The 19,183-nt window shown below is 31.3% G+C and overlaps 2 protein-coding genes and 1 long non-coding RNA gene across 4 annotated transcripts; 1 reads left to right on the top strand and 2 right to left on the bottom strand.

The window, feature by feature from the left end:
• Window positions 1-401: 401 nt before the first annotated feature.
• On the bottom strand, window positions 402-2,410 carry LOC111695425 (uncharacterized). Its single transcript, XM_023464749.1, has 4 exons — window positions 2,370-2,410; window positions 2,066-2,319; window positions 1,676-1,775; window positions 402-541 (listed from the first exon to the last, which is right to left on the bottom strand). The coding sequence occupies exons 2-4, from the start codon at window positions 2,309-2,311 to the stop codon at window positions 480-482; spliced, it is 408 nt and encodes a 135-aa protein (XP_023320517.1). The 5' UTR covers window positions 2,312-2,319; window positions 2,370-2,410; the 3' UTR covers window positions 402-479.
• An 80-nt stretch (window positions 2,411-2,490) lies between these two features.
• Window positions 2,491-4,593, top strand: LOC111695256 (vegetative cell wall protein gp1-like). The gene is made up of 2 exons (XM_023464498.1): window positions 2,491-2,527; window positions 3,914-4,593. Exons 1-2 carry the CDS (start codon window positions 2,491-2,493, stop codon window positions 4,591-4,593), a joined length of 717 nt encoding a protein of 238 aa, XP_023320266.1.
• A 9,202-nt stretch (window positions 4,594-13,795) lies between these two features.
• LOC111695239 (uncharacterized) lies at window positions 13,796-15,532 on the bottom strand. Of its 2 annotated transcripts, none has more exons than XR_002763819.1 (3): window positions 15,451-15,532; window positions 14,027-14,141; window positions 13,796-13,900 (listed from the first exon to the last, which is right to left on the bottom strand). It is a non-coding gene; the product is annotated as an uncharacterized LOC111695239 (long non-coding RNA). The 2 variants fall into 2 exon arrangements; XR_002763820.1 differs by having other exon boundaries at window positions 14,027-14,122; window positions 15,451-15,523.
• Between the last annotated feature and the right edge of the window lie 3,651 nt (window positions 15,533-19,183).

The raw sequence follows: 19,183 nt of genomic DNA, 5'->3' as shown, positions 1-19,183 counted from the left end.
TTATTTGCAATTAAAATTTATAGAATAGTATATTTCGAGTCACATTTGGCTAATATCACTGAGAACAACTTCAATTAATATGTATAAATTATGTTATTATTAAGATAATTAGTAGTAAAATCTTCTAAAAGGGACGACACTAAAAGTTAGTAAATTTATAAAAAAAATTCTCTTTTTAATTTCTAAAATAGTTGCTTCCCAGTTTAACTGTAAATTAAAAAAATTTCGGAAGTATTTTGTAAATCGATCAATTGGCTGGGCGCTGGCAAGTTCGAATCATATTTCTAGTTATTTGCCATTAGAAGACGACATGTCGCCCCGTCATTTTAATGTTCATGGTTCTTAAATATATGTTTATATAAAAGTATTGTCACAAGTTTATATATAAATGGTTAAAAATGTCGCGTAAATGCATATAATTGTAAAAGATGTAAATTTTTATATAAAATTGCTTCTTAAGGAAACTTCTTCTGTACTTTTCATACGGATATCTTGAGACCGTGGCAATGGCAGGTTTGAACTAGTTGCTGAACGTCATCTTCTAAAAATAAAGAATAAAATGTGTTATTAGATTTCAGGTTATCGTTTGCTATGTTTGTATTATAGCCGCATATTTGTCTTTTACATGAAGAGAAAACTACTACATTTTACTTTTTATTGCATTAAATTAAATTTAATAGACTTTATCGTTGAGAAAGGAACTTATTGGAGGGATTAGGATTTTTTATATTTTTTTTATTGTGACATTTTAGACACATCAAAGTTTTGGAACCGTCTAGCAGTCAGAAATATTGCTTGTTGAATAAAGTTTTTTTTAATGATGTTTGTTTAATTAATGATGTTGTTACTTGTTAGAAATGTTTGTTAATTGATTTTTGTTAAGTGATTTTTCTTAACTGATGTTTGTTAACTAATGTTTGTTAAGTGATGTTTGTTAAGTAATGTTTGTTAAAAAATGTTTGTTAACTAATGTCTGTTAAATGATATTTGTTAAATGATATTTGTTAAATGATGTTTGTTAACTAATGTTTGTTAACTTATGTTTGTTACATTATGTCTCTGAAATGATGTTTTTTAAATGATGTTTGTTAAATGATGTTTGTTAAAGGATGTTTGTTAAATGATGTTTCTTAAATGAAATTTGTTAAATGATATTTGTTAAAATGATGTTTGTTAACTAATGTTTGTTAACTAATGTTTGTTAAATGATGTCTGTTAAGTAATGTTTGTTAACTAATGTTTGTTAACTAATGTTTGTTAAATGATGTTTGTTAAATGATATTTGTAAAATAATGTGTGTTAAATGATATTTAATAATTGTGAATGAAATGGTGTTTGTTAACTAATGTTTGTTAAATTATGTCTCTTAAATGATGTTTGTTAAATGATGTTTCTTAAATGATGTTTGTTAAATGATGTTTGTTAAATGATGTTTGTTAAATGATGTTTGTTAAATGATGTTTGTTAAATGATGTTTGTTAAATGATGTTTGAAATAAATATGTTTGATAAATGTACACTAAAACTAGTTTTAGAACTTTCTTAAAACGTCACAATAAATCCCTTTTTGTTCAAGTTTTGTAAATCTTTAATTAAAAAAAAAACAATTTAGCTCGTAAGAAATATATTTTTTCATAAAAATAAAAGACGATCTATAATAACGCCTGTGACCTGACCTGTTGCAGGAAAGGTGGAAGAAAGAGATCTGATCAATTGAGTTTTGGAATTCCGAGGTGTGGAGAAATAATCCTCCATATTCTGCTTGAGCATTAAATTCTAAAAAAGTAAAAAGGACAATTGGAGAGAAATCATTTAATCAATAGAAGATGTTTGATTTTGACTTCAACTACAGGGTATCCCACAAATCATGACGGTTGAGGGACGACTTGAAGATCTACGGTCATATGACCAAAAAAAGGAGGCCACATTTTGGAAATGTGATGACTACAAGTATTTTGTGATTTTCAATTCAAGGATTTACTAGTAAAATACGATTTACGAATGAGTGCCGCAGAAAAAAAAAATCTTCAACTTTCATGTTTAATGAGACGCACTGTAGGCTGTACCTGATTGTGCCTGAGAATAGCCCTGGCTAGAAGCTGCAGTGAAAGTCCAAAGAGTAAAATGAGGAAACAGATGACGACGAACAATGCCGCAAACATCCACCAGAATTCTTCGTCTTCGTTGCTCTCAAGAGATGGCCCCGTGGAATGAATATCCTCCCCAATGTTGCGCTCCTGGCTTGAAAATTGGTTGTAGTAGTCTGTATAAGGTTCAACCTGGAACTTAAATGGACCGCGATAGACATGCATTTTGTAATCTGAAAAATTAAATTTTAATCATTTATTTGGACTTAATTATTTTAATAACCTGAATAAATTTGGTGAATTGAACCTCTTGACAGACCGGGGTTTCAGCCTCTACTAAACTTCAATTGCATGATTCGATCTTTATACTTTCCCCCTTACATTCCGGGGTTTTCCACATTATCATGAATTCAGCCAAGAAAACCAATGACAAACACGTTGGTTTGTTTGATTTTCATAATTCAGTCATATTTTTCTACAGGTTTACATTTAGAATTGACTGCCAAATGTAAGACAGAGCTGCGTTATTTTTTACGGTAATAACCAGAAAGACCCGGAATTAATTTTAAATTATTCAGACAAATTTTACAACTAAGATTGATGACACAATGATAACAAAATAGCACTAGCCTGCCTCTTTACTGTAGGTTTAAATTATCAGAAATATATATGTAAAGACTAAAGTCGTCTGATTAACTGTTGATTAATTCCCGGTCTTTCTGGTTATGACTGTATAAAAGTTAAAAATAGAATTTGCTTTCAATAATTCATAATATTTCAGTCTAAAGTAGAACTTTTATCTATAATTAACACGATTTTGTTTTAAACTAGTTTCTTTATATTCTGTCAATATCTGTTCATGTTTAAATTTCATTTTTTTTAAAATTCATTCTTTTATTAATCTTTTTGGATGAAACAACTTCCATTGAATCCCGAAAATCTTTAAAAATTATATATGCAAGTCGCGCCATTTATTATTGTATTGCCATTTAAACCATTTAGTTTCTCTAACCTTATAGTAGGTTAGGTTTTAGCCTTCCTCCCCCCTCCTTAAACGTATAGAAGAGCAAAGATTGTATTCTCCTAATGACACCTGAGGTAAGTGACCTTAATCACTAATATTTTATTACATCATTTTCCCATTAATCAATAATGTCAAGAAGAAATTAAATCTATATAGTTCACTTCTATACATTAAATAGTATACAGTACCAAATATAGATTATCAAGTACAATTTTGAAGAAATTACATCATTTGCATAAAATGCGCCACAGTCCTTTCTTTTAGTATAGAAAACGTAAAATTAAACAATATATATAAATAAAAGAAAGAAATTTAGTTCACATCAAACTAGGAGTTAAAAATTAAACACCATTATATTGAATGTTTTTTCTGCCGCCGAAAATTAAAATAAACATGGGATTTTTTACGGTCTAAGTCGTATGTTGCAATTTTCTGAATTTGTATGGGCCCTAAGTTATTCGGTATGAGACGTCTTTAACAATTTTCTCCTTATAGACGCAACAGATAGAAGTAAGATTAGTAACGATCAAAAGCGCTTTTTTTCGCATTAAGCCTATACCCCCTTTCATTTTTCGCGAACACTCCCTAACATGGTCATTTAATTTTAATAACATTGTGATTTTATAATATTAACATTGTGATTTTATAATATTAATTTCATTACGATGGTCAATTAATTTTACTAACATTGTCATTTAATCGTATGAACATTGTCGTTTTATAAAATTAACATTGTCATTAATTTAATTCCATTCATTCCAAACATAATCCTCTTACCAACACTAAACCTCTTATTAAACCAGACCCTTCAACCAAACCTGATCCTTCAATCAAACCAGATCCTCCAGCCAATCCAGACCCTCCAATTGAACCAGATCCTATGACCAATCCAAATCCTCCAATCGAACAAGATCCTCCAATGGAACCTGATCCTCCAATCAATGCAAATCCTTCATTTGAAAAAGATCCTCATACCAATCCTGATCCTCTAATCAAACGAGATCCTTCAACCAATCCAGATCCTTCAACCGCACCTGATCTTCCAATCAAACCGGGTCTACCTACCAATCCAGATCCTCCAATGGAACCTGATTCTCATAGCAATCCAATTCCTCCCATCGAACCAGATCCTCCAACCAAATCAAATCCTTCAACCATACCTTATCCTCCAATCAAACCAGATTCTCCTACCAATCCATATCCTCCGACCAGTCCGGGTCCTTCTATCAAACCAGATTCTTCTCACAATCCAGATCCTTTAACTGAACCAGATCCTCCAATTGAACCAGATCCTCCTGCCAATCCAGATCCTCCAAACGAACCAAGTCCTCCACCCAAGCCTGATCCTCCAGCTGACCCACATCCGGTTCAACCTCAAACCTCGAGGAAGAAAATCATCCTCTTCAAGAATGAACTTGTCTCCCGCGCCACGAAATCAATCTCAGCTACCAGGGTTGACGAACTCCTCCGTAAAAAGAACTGAGACGTGTACCTACAAACCAATTAACCAACGAACCAATTAGCCAATTAACCAACCAACCATACCTAAAATCAAACATAACGAAATCCCCCTTCCTTCAATTGTACGGTAAAGAAAGAAATCCCTGAACGAAGATTATGAAATCCGCAAATCATTATTGTCTGCAAAAGGATTTGGTAACGACGACTTACAGGTGGGAGGGGGTTAGGTTCAGAAGTTATATTTATGGTCAACAATGATATGTTTATTGTATTTATATTGTATATATATTGTATATATTGTACATGTATAAACTTGCCTTCTTCCAACGTAACAATATGTTGCTTATTTTCAGTAAGCACTAACAATGCTCTTACAGTTCCCTCGTCTCACTCAAAGGTTTGACCTAGTATAACAGCTAAAGTGACAAAAAAAGAATCTTGATTTTATTTTTAAGAATTCAGATTTAAAAGTTTTAATTTATCAATATGAACTATGCCTATTATCTAAGTATGAGGACATATTGAAAACAAATCAAACTTACATTTGAATATACATTTTACTACAAAACTATTAACTTTTAGTCTTATGTAAATCAGAACATTTCAAAATATATATCAAATATTATATTATATTATATCAAATACTTTATTTGGGCCATCCGATTCCGCATTATACAGTGCTAACCAGAAAACTCTGAAATAGCAAGACGACTTTTATAGAAATACTTAAGTGTATTTGATGTTACAAAGCAAATAGTTTTACTAGACACTTATTAAATCACAAATAAAGTGGAATGGGTCTGTTTACAATGCACATTGCCGTATCTCATGCATATTGGACTATTTTAATTCATAAATTGAGTCTAAAAGTCGTCTTCCTATAATGGTTATCACTGCACATTTTTATTTTATTTTTTTTTCCTTAAAAAATTAAGTTATATTCGACTGTGAGGTTAATTCACGTGCAGTGATAACCAGAAAACAATGGAATAGGAAGACGACATTATATTAGTATTATACTTTTGTTGACTTTAAAAGTCACTATAGTAAAATAAAGAGATCTAAAATGGATATTTCTAACATTTATTTAAAAACGAAAGTTTTGAAATATTTGCATATAAGACGGAGTTAAAATTGGTTGATTTAGATATTAACAAAGGAATTAATGATGAATATTTGATGGCACTTCATGGGAGTGTTGTAGAGCTTCGTGTTGGTGGAGCAGATCAACAGGAACTTAGACAACAGGGCTTATCAAAATCAGTAGGAAGAGATCGCGGCTTGCCATGCTGGCTATGAGCGATTATGTTGTCTCTGGAATGCATGATGAACTGGGAACCCTCGGGTAAAAGCAGTAAGCACGCCTGCTGTTAGCTGAAAATCTGTTTCATCATCATGAAGGAGTCAAGAGGCTCCCTGTGTCGGAGCTGTTACTAGCTCAACTCTCCTAACCTGACTGAGGGCTGGGATGTGTAGAGGGGTAAGGAGGGGACGAAGGAGCGAGGGGGACATGTGGGTGCTTCATAGAGGAAATGGATACACACGTCTTGAGAATAGACCACGGCATCTGAGTCGGTAAAATCATCTTCCTTATATTTCGAATTTGTGTTAACAACTTTAGTGTAATTGATGTTGTTACAAAGCAAATAGTTTTACTGGACAAATATCACATCACTAATTTAGTAAAATGGGTTTGATTACACTACACAACTAATTGCTGTGTCTTATGCTCCTTGGACTGTTAAAAGTTATATCAATTCTAAAATTTGTCTTGCTATTCCAGAATTTTCTGGTTATCATTGTATTTTGTTTTATGTTCAGGTTTTCAGATAAGAAGGTTTCTTATTCAAAGGAGCTGTAATTACTTGACTCAAAATTAAAATTTCTAATTCATTTATCTTCGCAACCTTTAAAATACAGTGGTAGGCGAATATATCAATACAATGATGACAAATTTTTATTCAAGTTTTTATTGTTAACAAACTTTTTTCAAATACATATAGAAATCGAAGAGAAGGTTTTATGATTGCTTTTCGCTTGACAGCTTCTCTTGACTTCTATGTTTACTAGAAATTCAGGGCGCTTCGCACCCTGAATTTCTAGGCTTTTAGGGCGCTTCGCGCGCATCTTTTATTTCAACTTTTAATTGTGGCTTTATCTCTGAACATCTTCTCTTTGTACAGTATAAAACAAAAACAAAAAAGTTTGCAGATTTTGTAATATTTTTTCGCGCATTTTCAAAATTTTCAAAAATAAAAAACTTTTCAACGCAAATTTTTAAAATTTTGATCATTCATAAACCTTCCCTGGGGTCACGTGAGGTCCCACAAAAAATTTGGGCCCGATCGGTTCAGCCGTTTTGACGTTTATTGGATACAAACAAACAGACAAACACCATGACAAGCCAAATTTATATATAGATGTGTATGTTAAACAGCTCAATAAAAATCATTATTGAAATCAAAAGTCGGCTTTATTGAAATAATCGCCTACCACTGCGTCAAACTTATAGTTTATAATTCTGCAAAATTCGTGGTTTTTTAATATAAAAAAGCTGGTTGAAAAGATATCAGAATTAGAAAATAAGATTTTAACGATGGTACAATATATTTTTGCAAATAAATCTTTATTAAACAGTAAAACAATGTTACACCAATATTCATTTTATTAAACAGTAAAACAATGTTACACCAATATTTATTTTATTAAACAGTAAACCATGTCCACCAATATTTATATTATTAAACAGCAAACCATATTCACCAATATACATTTTATTAAACAGCAAACCATGTTCATCAATATTCATTTTATTAAACAGCAAACCATGTTCACCAATATTCATGATATTAAACAGCAAACCATGTTCACCAATATTCATTTTATTAAACAGNCTACTCTAGGATTTTATTAAACAGTAAAACAATGTTACACTTATATTTATTTTATTAAACTGGAGTAAAACAATGTTACACTAATATTTATTTTATTAAACAGTAAAAAATGTTACGCCAATATTTATTTTACCAAACAGTAAAACAATGTTACACCAATATTTATTTTACTAAGCCGTAAAACAATGTGACACCAATATCTATTTTAATTTAGTTATTATACGTTATGTTCTATATATATATATATATATTGTAGTAAGGTTAAGTTTTTATAAGTTATGTTCTTTATATTAAGCTGTACAATAACTGTACTTGGAGTAAGGTTTAATTATAATATATGGTATGGTCTTATATTTAAGGTGTACTCAATAACGTTTAGTTATAATACGTTTTGTTCTGTATGTCGACTGTACTTGGAAGTTGGAGTAAGGTTTAGTTATGCTAGGTGTTCTTGGGCCTTGGAGTAAATTTAAGGCTTCATCTATTTTGTCTGTGTATCACGGGGTACCTGGAGTAAGGTTTTAAAGCTCTCCTCCGGGTATCCATGATTAAGGTTTAGGTTTCCACCCAGCTCTGAGAGAATGTCGGAAAGTTGTCTTAGGTCTCCATGCTTGAGGCAGGCGAGAGCAGAACCCTGTTTAAATATTATATATCAAGAAGTTTATCTATTTTTAGATACAGTGGGACCCATAAAACTACTGAAAAAGAAAGAAAACCTTTATTTGTATTTGCTGCTGTTATAGAGCAAATAGTTTTGCCAATTTTTCCGTGAGATGGATCTATAATTGTATACCCTGAAAACTAGCTGTGGTTAATGTTCAAATTGGTATGTTCAAAATCGTATATTAAGTCTGACGGTCGTCTTCCTATTCCACAGATGTATGGGTCTTACTGAAGAAAGTTTCCCTTGATAAGTAAGTCGTGATGTTTTTATAATTTTTAACTTTTATAGATCACGTTTTTAAGTTTTAAAGGAATCGACTTTTTGCCACAAAGTCTAATTTTCTAAACTCTATGTTTCTTTGCAACCTAATGTCGTAGACCTGAGATATTTCAAACTATGAATTAACTATAGATCAGAACAAGGATTAACAATAAAGAGGAACCAGAGACTCAGAGCACAATAATCAAGCAGTATTTTGCCATTTGATACTTTACCTAGTTGTCATAGGATTAAACTAGGATTAAACTAGGATTAAACTAGGATTAAACTAGGATTAAAATAGGATTAAATTAGGATTAAACTAGGAATAAACTAGTATTAAACTAGGATTAAACTAGGAATAAACTAGGATTAAACTAGGATTAAACTAGGATTAAACTAGGATTAAACTAGGATTAAACTAGGATTAAACTAGGATTAAACTAGGATTAAACTAGATTAAACTAGGATTAAACTAGGATTAAACTAGGATTTAGATAGGATTAAATTAGGATTAAAATAGGATTAAACTAGGATTAAACTAGGATTAAAATAGAATTAAACTAGGATTAAACTAGGATTAAACTAGGATTAAACTAGGATTAAACTAGGATCAAACTCTACCTGAGGATCCTCTATACAGCTGGTTGTCCGACACAAAGAACCTTGTCCTCCTTCTTGTCCTTGTCCTTTCTCTACTAGAGGCATTCCGTCCTCTCCAGGTTCAACTCTCCTACAGTTAGAAATTTTGATAGTTCTGAGGAGAAAACAACTTTTGACTGGATGGAGATCAAAACTTTTGTTTTGTAAATCCGGAGATCAACTAATAATACGATTGAAGAATTGAATTAATTCTTATTGGATGTCCCGGTGCGATCGGAACCCAGAGAGCAAAATTGAAACTGGCGGTAGATCAAGCATATTAAACCCTTCAATTTAACAGTTCCCACAAGGATTATCTTGATCAAAAAGTTCAAAGTTTTTACCTCGGAACTTTCCGGTATAAAAAGTAGATCTCATTAACTTATTTATCGTTGGTTAATCCTCAAACTGTTTACTAACGAGGAATATTAAGACGAGTTAGACTCATTTAAACACAGGAACTCAGCTTTTGCCATAAACTCAAATTTACTAATACCTTTATCTTAGCATTCTGATGGTGTATCTAACTATATCTTGGATATTTCAAACTAAGGTTATTTAATTTAGCAGAATTTATAGTTAAAAATTTTAAAGGTTTGCAAAGATATAGGGATAAGAAAATCAGACTTTGTGACAAATTACAGTTTACATCAACTGAATAAAAAATACTTATATTTGCATCAACACTAATCAAAAATACTTACATTGGCATCAACTGAATCAAAAATACTTACATTGGCATCAACTGAATCAAAAATACTTAGATTGGCATCAACTGATTCAAAAATACTTATATTTGCATCAACCCTAATCAAAAATACTTACATTGGCATCAACCCTAATCAAAAATACTTAGACTGGCATCAACTGAATCAAAAATACTTTATTGCATTAACTGAATCTAAAATACTTACATTGGCAATTGGCATCAACTGAATCTAAAATACTTACGTTGGCATCAACTGAATTAAAATACTTACGTTGGCATCAACTGAATCTAAAATACTTGCATTTGCATCAACATGAATCAAAATACTTACATTGGCATCAACCCTAATCAAAATTGCTTGGAGAGAACTAATGAAGAGGTAGGAAAAGGGACGACTTCCTTCAATTGTGTATGTTTTACCTAAGTTTTTGTGCTGAGGAGTGAAGCATGTGTATTGTTAAGTTCTCAGAACTGTCTGTGTGCAATATTTTCGTACAGTGCAACAGTATAGAACCAGACTAAAGGCAATATTTTGGTATCAGTAAGACGGACCCTGAAACCTTCACTTTTTATATAAACAAATATAATTTTTCTTTTGAACTTTATAGTTTTGGGATATTTATTTGGTCATTAAAAACATAAAATGATAATAATTTTGTCATTTATCGATTATTTTAGATATTTCAGGGCCCAGGCTTACAGGACATGCTCAGTTTGAGTCAGTGGATACGGAAACTGCCTTCGAGGTTGCGAGATTATTCAACCACTGACTAAATATACGCAAACACGTAATGATATACGCAAAGGGGCTAGGGCAATACGCAAGGGCGTAAAACCGAGAAACCCTACGTACAAATACTATCATACACACAAAAAATCTTTCCAATTTTAGAATGTGTTTGGTTTTATATTGCACTTGCCTGTAATTAAAAATTTATATTTTATGTTAAAGTTGAAACACTAAAATTTGATACTTTAATTATTATTTTATGCAGCTTGTAACACTATAGCTATAAAAGTTAAACGAGGAGGGAATATTAAAAGATATATTGTTTTCTGTAAAAAATACATTGACAAATATTATTTATGTATTGTAATTGAACATTATAATTGTATATATAAGATAAATAGTTTTCAATTAAACGAAAAAAAAGTTTAACATTAGGGCATCATGTTTAAAGCTTTTTCTATTTTATATTTTTATTTTTTATACAGTTCAAGCTGGAACTTCGGAGACATCGAAAGAATTTATAAAATGTTGTTTTCTAAACTTACTAAAAATGGAATACTGTAGATTTTTAGCTTTTTAATAGAAAAATTATATGAAGCCTTTTAAACTATTCCCGCATATTGCATGCTATTTTTTATTTTTATAATTACTTAGACTTAGGTAAATCCATAGTAAAACCCATTGAAAAATATTCAAACCACATTTTATAAATTCTTTTGAAGTCTGCGTTAAACTGTATTTACATTTGTGGAACTATTTTACAAGGTGTATATTTACAGAGGTTAGATTGGCTGTAACTGAACTTCTGTTACAAATTATCATCAAGACATGCTTGTATACAGGGAGGTGGGGGGCTATAGTTAGAAAGTCACCCCCCCCCCTCCTTGAAAAGTGAAAACTATGATTTTCAGACGTATTCGCCGCTCTAACATTCCTCACCTTAAATGTTGGAAAAATTTAACCCCTCCCTCGACAATTTCCTTTATTTGGCCCTATCAATAATAGTAAAATATGTTTAAATAACACTTTTACTAATTATACCTAAACAACTGGTAACTTTAGTTGTTGTTTAATGTTATTTTGGTAACTTTTAGTGGTTTACAATGGATTGTTGTAACTTTTTTGAGGTTTAACAAAGAAGTATGGTAACATTTTAATAGAGGTTTACTAGAAATTATGGTAACATTACGAGAGGTTTAAACAAGGATTGAGATGACATTTTTAGAGGTTTTATTCAAGGATTGTGGTAACATTATTAGAGGTTTAAAGAAGAATTGAGATGACATTTTTAGAGGTTTAATTCAAGGATTGTGGTAACATTATTAGAGGGTTTCTAAGAATTGTGGTAACTCCAGGTTTGCTAAAGATTGTGGTAACTTTTATAGGTTTACTAAGAATTGTGATCACGTTATTAGAGGTTTACAAAGGACTGTGGCAACTTTGAAAGATTTACTTAGGTTTGCAGTAACATTTTTAGAGGTTTAATAAATTTGTGCGAGGAACTTAAATTTAGCATCTTTAATTTTATGTAGAAATAAATGCTTCTATCTGATCATTTGACTAAATTTAGACTGAGTTTCAGACAAAATCGTGTAAATTTGGCGATTCAAAATTTAAAAAAAAACAAATCATAAATTTTGACACTTTGAATTTTAAAATCGTGAAAATTTTCTTAAAGGAACATTTATTCACATCAGAGCTTTCTAATGCCGTACTGTGCCGACAATTGTACATTATCAATGTACAAGTACGTTTAACGTTGGTCTGGTCGGTACTATAACGTTGGTGTTTAATTTCTTAACTGATCACTTTTCCCTCTTTTTTTGCACTTCAGGTGCATTATAACTTTATGTGCAACAGTAAGTTGTGTCTCTCATGATATGAAGGAGACATTTTTAAAAGAAATCAAAATGCACATGAGCAAAAGTCTTGAATTTTACAGGATACAGTTGACAATCTCTTTGAGTGGATTTGAATCTCTTTGTGCCATAAATATGAGATGAAGATCATCCATCTCTCCTAGGACGGAATCTCTGGCCTTCTCCAGGTAAACCAGATCTACAGGTTGTACAGATGATCTACAAACCTCACTGCATCGAACCCACAGCTGGAACAGAAAATCAACTTATTTTCGACAAAGCTTTTGCTAAAAGTTCAAAATTTCTTCACTCTATGTCTTTGCAACCTGATCGTGTAAACCTTTGATATTTTGATTTAAGATTATCTGATCTACAACTGGTGTCCCAAAAAACATGGGAATTCAGTGAAGAATTTGATAACGTCTTTGTTATGAATTAGCATTGTAATACCTAATTTCAAAAGCCATAATTATATTATGTCTACTAGAGTTTATTTTATCAAAAGGGTAAAAGACTGCAAAGATGTGTCTATAATGTCTCCGCAAGATGAACAGTGAAGACTGATAAGTTTACTCTGTTTGTATTCTGCAATTTTCTTGTTCTACAAAGTACAACCGTATGCAGTCAAAACATAAACAAACAAAATGTGAACATAGCAGACAGATTACAGCTTTCTCAGTAGGTATCACTATACTAAATCAAAGAACTATTTAAAAAGACGATATCGAATTCGTCACTGAATTCCCATGTTTATTGGGACACCCTGTAACTAAATTTTTAGTTTAAAATATAAAAGGTTTACGGAATTTGGTTGCAAAGATATAGCGATTTGATTAAATATAACATAACTAAGTAAAAAAAAAACATATATTTTTTTATTTCCAGAAATCAGATTTAATTAATAGCAAAAAGTAGTAAACCCCTTCAGTTAATTCCCTTTTTACAAATTGAACAGGCTCACGAAGAGGTGGTTCAGCGTATTAACTATTTCTCGCTATTCATGATATCGGGTCCCGGGCGTTTTTATTTATTTCATAATTTTGTCGTTTTTTCTATTTCTCAGTTCAGTCATGGAGTGATATGTCAAGGTTTTATTACTACCTGATTATTTTCTAAGACCAATCCTTCTCCAGGTACCTTGAAGTAAAGGTCTCCGATCTCCTCAACCATCTCTCCTCTCAGCTCGTCCGACGCTTTACATAGTGCTCTAAAAATAATATTAAGGTTTCAATCGGAAAACCATATTTCCTAGTACATTTTTGAATTGTTTTGTTTCTAACACCCTATCACCCCCCCGCCCTGTGTTTTTTCTTGATAGCTTAAAAACGGCTTACATTAGAGGGCTAAAATTTCTTCACATTTTAAAATTTCATTATTGATTATTGATAAAAATAATAATAATAATAATAATAAAAATAAAATGATAACATGATTATGATAATGATAATAATAATATAATAATACCTGGATCCGCTGAGTCAAGTCTGGCTAGGAACGCCTTAAACTCCGCCGTGAGGGCGGAGGAGGACAGGGTGGAGCTCAAGGATCGAGGAGATTGCGGCGGAGATTCGTCCTGTGAAAAGAAAGAAAAAAAATTATTTTTGCCAATAGATTTCCTGTTTTATAATTTGTTTTTTTTTTCTCTGTAAAGTAACATTTATTTAGAATATTTCATGATTTCATGCTCAAATTGATTTACCCCAATAACTGTTCTTGTCTGAGTGAGAAGAGATTCATGATGCTTCTTCTTCTTTTTAGAAAGATTTGCTCCCATCTTCTTTATTCTTGTCTCGACCTTCAATATCATCAAGATTCTGGAATATAAAGTTCTACTCTAGGATTAATATTCTACTCTAGGAGTAGTATTCTACTCTAGGATTAATATCTACTCTAGTATTAATATTCTACTCTAGTATTAATATTCTACTCTAGGATTAATATCTAATCTAGGATTAATATTCTACTCTAGGATTAATATTCTACTCTAGGAGTAGTATTCTACTCTAGGATTAATATTCTACTCTAGGATTAATATTCTACTCTAGGATTAATATTCTACTCTAGTGATTAATATCTACTCTAGTGATTAATATCTACTCTAGTATTAATATTCTACTCTAGTATTAATATTCTACTCTAGTATTAATATTCTACTCTAGGATTAATATTCTACTCTAGTATTAATATTCTACTCTAGTGATTAATATCTACTCTAGTATTAATATTCTACTCTAGGATTAATATTCTACTCTAGGATTAATATTCTACTCTAGTGATTAATATCTACTCTAGTATTAATATTCTACTCTAGGATTAATATCTACTCTATGAGTAGTATTCTACTCTAGGATTAATATCTACTCTAGTATTAATATTCTACTCTAGTGATTAATATTCTACTCTAGGATTAATATTCTACTCTAGGATTAATATTCTACTCTAGTATTAATATTCTACTCTAGGAGTAGTATTCTACTCTAGGATTAATATTCTACTCTAGGATTAATATTCTACTCTAGGAATAATATTCTACTTTAAGAATAATATTCTACTCTAGTATTAATATTCTACTCTAGTATTAATATTCTTTTCTAGGATTAATATTCTGCTCTAGTATTAATATTCTACTCTAGGATTAATATTCTTTTCTAGGATTAATATTCTGCTCTAGTATTAAAATTCTACTCTAGGATAAATATTCTTTTCTAGGATTAATATTCTGCTCTAGGAGTAATATTTTACTCTAGGATTAATATTCTACTTTAGGATTAATATTCTACTCTAGGAGTAATATTTTACTCTAGGATTAATATTCTACTCTAGGATTAATATTCTACTCTAGGTTTAATATTCTACTCTAGGAGTAATATTTTACTCTAGGATTAATATTCTACTCTAGGATTAGTATTCTATTAGCTCCAGAATTGATATTTTACTAGCTCAAGGAATAATATTCTACTATGCTCCAGGATGTTCCCTCCGACTGAGAACATTATCCCAATATGGCGGACCATGTTCTGTTTAATCAACGGAAACCTGTTCTTGGGGTTCTCTAGGTCCTTTTCTGAAGTCTTTTTCATTGAAAAATGTCTTATTATGTTTTAGTTTAAACCTTATACTTACCATCGAGGTTGAGTGAGTCTGGGTTTCAGGATTTCAACGACGACATTTATCTGAAAAATAAATACTTTAAAATACATAAATTATGAGTTAAAAGCAACAATTTTCTTTTCCAAAACTTTTATAAAAGATTCAAAATTTCAGTTTTGACCTCTTTTTTTGCCTTTCTAATGTCTAAATCTTCTATTATTATGACAGGGAGAGTATCTCTGATTGAAAGTGTTCTTAAAACTTTGCTTAAAATCAAAATAACTTTATTAAAATAAAATCTTATGAAAAATAGACCTAGATTCCCCCAAATTGCTTAAATACCTGCCTGTATCACAGGCAGTGGTGTATACTTGTTAACCCTATATAGTGCTGGGGGGGGGGGGNGGGTTAATTCATAATTACTCCTTTGGTCTGTATTGATATAAAGTAACAGAATTTCAACATGAAATAGGATTCAACAGGAATTTTTGGTGCTTCGTGTCTTCAAATTTACACCGCAACATGCTGCCACATTTGGCTTAAAATAAGACGACCTAAAAATTTAAACCTGCAACAGTTAAATGTTCTGCAATAATAAAGAATAATGCATACATGATATGTTTTTTACATAATTGCACACACATTCTATTTTTTTTCCTTAAAATAATAAATAATCTAGAAATGACAGAATTACTAATTACTCAAACTTGTCTAGCTGCGCATATAAATTTTTTAAATTCATTATATTTAGTAAAAATAAAAGAAAAAATTGAAATCCGAGAAAAATCTATGCAAATACTTTTAAATCCTTTTTTAAATTAAATATGATGTTAGTTTACACGGCGTCCAACTTGCTAAACCAAAAGATCCTTTTTTTAATGTTTAATGAGTTGTGATTCAAAACTGTCGTGATTCAAAACTGTGATTACAACACTAAGCCGGTTACCATTACCGGTTACAGCTAAACCATTGGCACAATTAATACAAAAACTACTCTCACGAGAATAAGCTGGTCACAGAACAGATCTATTATACAGTACAGTCAAAATACAGAATTTTGAATAAACGTTTCCCTAAAAGATCTTGAACCCCTTACGTCCACTGTATTTAAATTAACATAAAGCTCCAAAAAAAAATATGAAACATAAATTATGAATAAAATATGTTTATGGAAGGAAACTGCAGGAAAGCTGATTATTAATATCGAAAACAGCTTAACAAGCCTACAACAAAACGTGACACATTGACAAGCCTACAACAAATCTTGACACATTGATAAGCCTACAACAAATCTTGACACCTTGGCAAGCCTACAACAAAACGTGACACCTTGACAAGCCTACAACAAAACGTGACACCTTGATAAGCCTACAACAAATCTTGACACCTTGACAAGCCTACAACAAAAAGTGACACATTGACAAGCCTACAACAAAAAGTGACACCTTGACAAGCCTAAAAAAAATCGTGACACCTTGACAAGCCTACAACAAAACGTGACACCTTGATAAGCCTACAACAAATCTTGACACCTTGACAATTGCCTACAACAAAACGTGATACATTGACAAGCATACAACAAAACGGGACACCTTGACAAGCATACAACAAAACGTGACACCTTGATAAGCCTGCAACAAAACTTGACACCTTGACAAGCCTACAACAAAACGTGACACCTTGATAAGTCTACAACAAAACGCGACACCTTACAAGCCTACAAAAAACGTGACACCTTGCCAATTGCCTACAACAAAACGTGACACCTTGACAAGTATACAACAAAACGGGACACCTTGACAAGGCTACAAAAAACGTCATTCTCATACTTTAACACGTGATTGTCGCCACTTTGACAGTTTACCAACGTTGCTCTTTGAATATATATAGACTACTGGAGTCGGACTGCAAGATTTTATTCAACAATGCGACAATTTTAACTTCTAACTTACTCACACATCTTTTATTATGTATTAGTTTATAAGAAATATTCTGGATTCGTACTTTTCAGTTTTTTAAACTGTATAAACTGTGGCACAATAATTTGAAAATTGACACAAAAACGTTGGAATTTTTTTTTAATAAAATTCAATTATAAAATCTTTAAACCTCTATTACTAAATCTTATATTTGAAATACCTGTATGTAATTGCTTTTAAAAAAAATGTCTTCCACATTTTCAAAGAAAAGATCGATCAGACAAAATAAAAATATGTGTTTAAATTTCATCCCCGAAGAAATATTTTGTGTCTTATATGAAATCTACGTTGTGCTATGAGCAGAACCCTTTAAAGGCTTAAATTAAATCATAAAGGATTGATTATATAAAAATCACGTGATGAGACAGTTTCAAGATATATTCCCGCATTTATTAAGCAGAAAATGTCAATCTAGAACTCAGTTAGAGCAGTTAACTTGGAAACCGAAGATAGCAAAATTTAATTTATCTCCATTTTTAAAGTGGTCTTTCAAGTTATTCACAACAGTGCAGCATAAAAAGCTTTGACTGATCAAAAATGAACGAGATATTCATGTTTTTTTTTCAATTGAAAATTATAGCCTTTTTTGCCTTCTGTAGAAAAGTAACTAACGGATTCTGTTTCAAAACATTGATGAAGAAAAAAACTTTTTAAGCTATAAACGGCGATATATTTCATATAAATGATCAGATATTTAAAGAGAATCGGGCAAGGCAGGGCCCTTTTTAAATGGTTGACCACTTGAAAGCACAACGACCATCCTTCTAAACACGTAAACAAATTTATCTAAAACATTTTTTTACATAATAGTTCAATACACAATACAGAGAGGGATTTAGACTGAGACTAAAAATCGATTTTCTACCTACATTGCAGGACACACTGGACATTGGTCACTCAACAGGGTTTCAATATTAAAGGGGGGGGATTAATCAATAAAAAAAGAAACATTAAAGTTTTTGATTTATCTATATCTGGATGCACATATCTTTATATCTTAGCATTCAGAAAATATGGAGAATTGTGGACAGGGTTTTATTTTTTACTTTTAGGGAGAAATTGTCAACATAATTACTGGAAGATGGACATTTATGAAGATGAAAGAAGTAGTTGAAGTGGCTTCTTCCGGTTTAATTGCTTCTTTCGTGGCTAGAAATTTCCGACAATAATTTCGAGCTTGATTAAAATTGAACCACATTTATAATTTCTTAACTCTGCTAATTCTTTTTTTTTTAACAAATTCAAACCGTTAATATTTTTTAATCATTTTTTGTGGATTCAGTCTTTTTTAACTAATCAAAAAAAGGGTGTTACCTTTAAGGCTTATAGGAGTCTAGATTAGGAAGAAAGTTACTCCCATTTCAATAATAAAAATACTGTGTCATTAGAGACAAACTACGACATTCTCTGCAACTGTTAATTTGTTTTTGCTTTGCCTAATCATTTAAAAGGTGACAGAATTACTATATTCATGGCAGAATACTAAATATAATCTCAGAAACGTTATGAACAATTGCAGGTCGTCTTTACTAGTCCATTGTGGCCAACCCCATGTAGTGTAAACTGAAAATAAAAGACGACCCGGGTCATTTTATAATCGGATAATATCGAGATAAAGAGACTCAACAAAAAGATGATAGATAGATAGATCTGGAAAAGAACTTTCATATTTTAGTTTAATCAACTTTTGTATTTATTAGTTTATATCATTATCCCTGTATCAACATCTAACCCTCTTTTTCATCTGCAAATTCCATGTCATAGTTGATAAAAGGTAGCAGGGCTCA

This window comes from Eurytemora carolleeae, unplaced genomic scaffold (genome assembly GCF_000591075.1).
Source record: "Eurytemora carolleeae unplaced genomic scaffold, Eaff_2.0 scaffold43, whole genome shotgun sequence".
In the NCBI taxonomy this organism is placed as follows: Eukaryota; Metazoa; Arthropoda; class Copepoda; order Calanoida; family Temoridae; genus Eurytemora; species Eurytemora carolleeae.
Note: the sequence above shows the minus strand (reverse complement) of the source record. Positions and strands in the feature narration are given on the sequence as shown.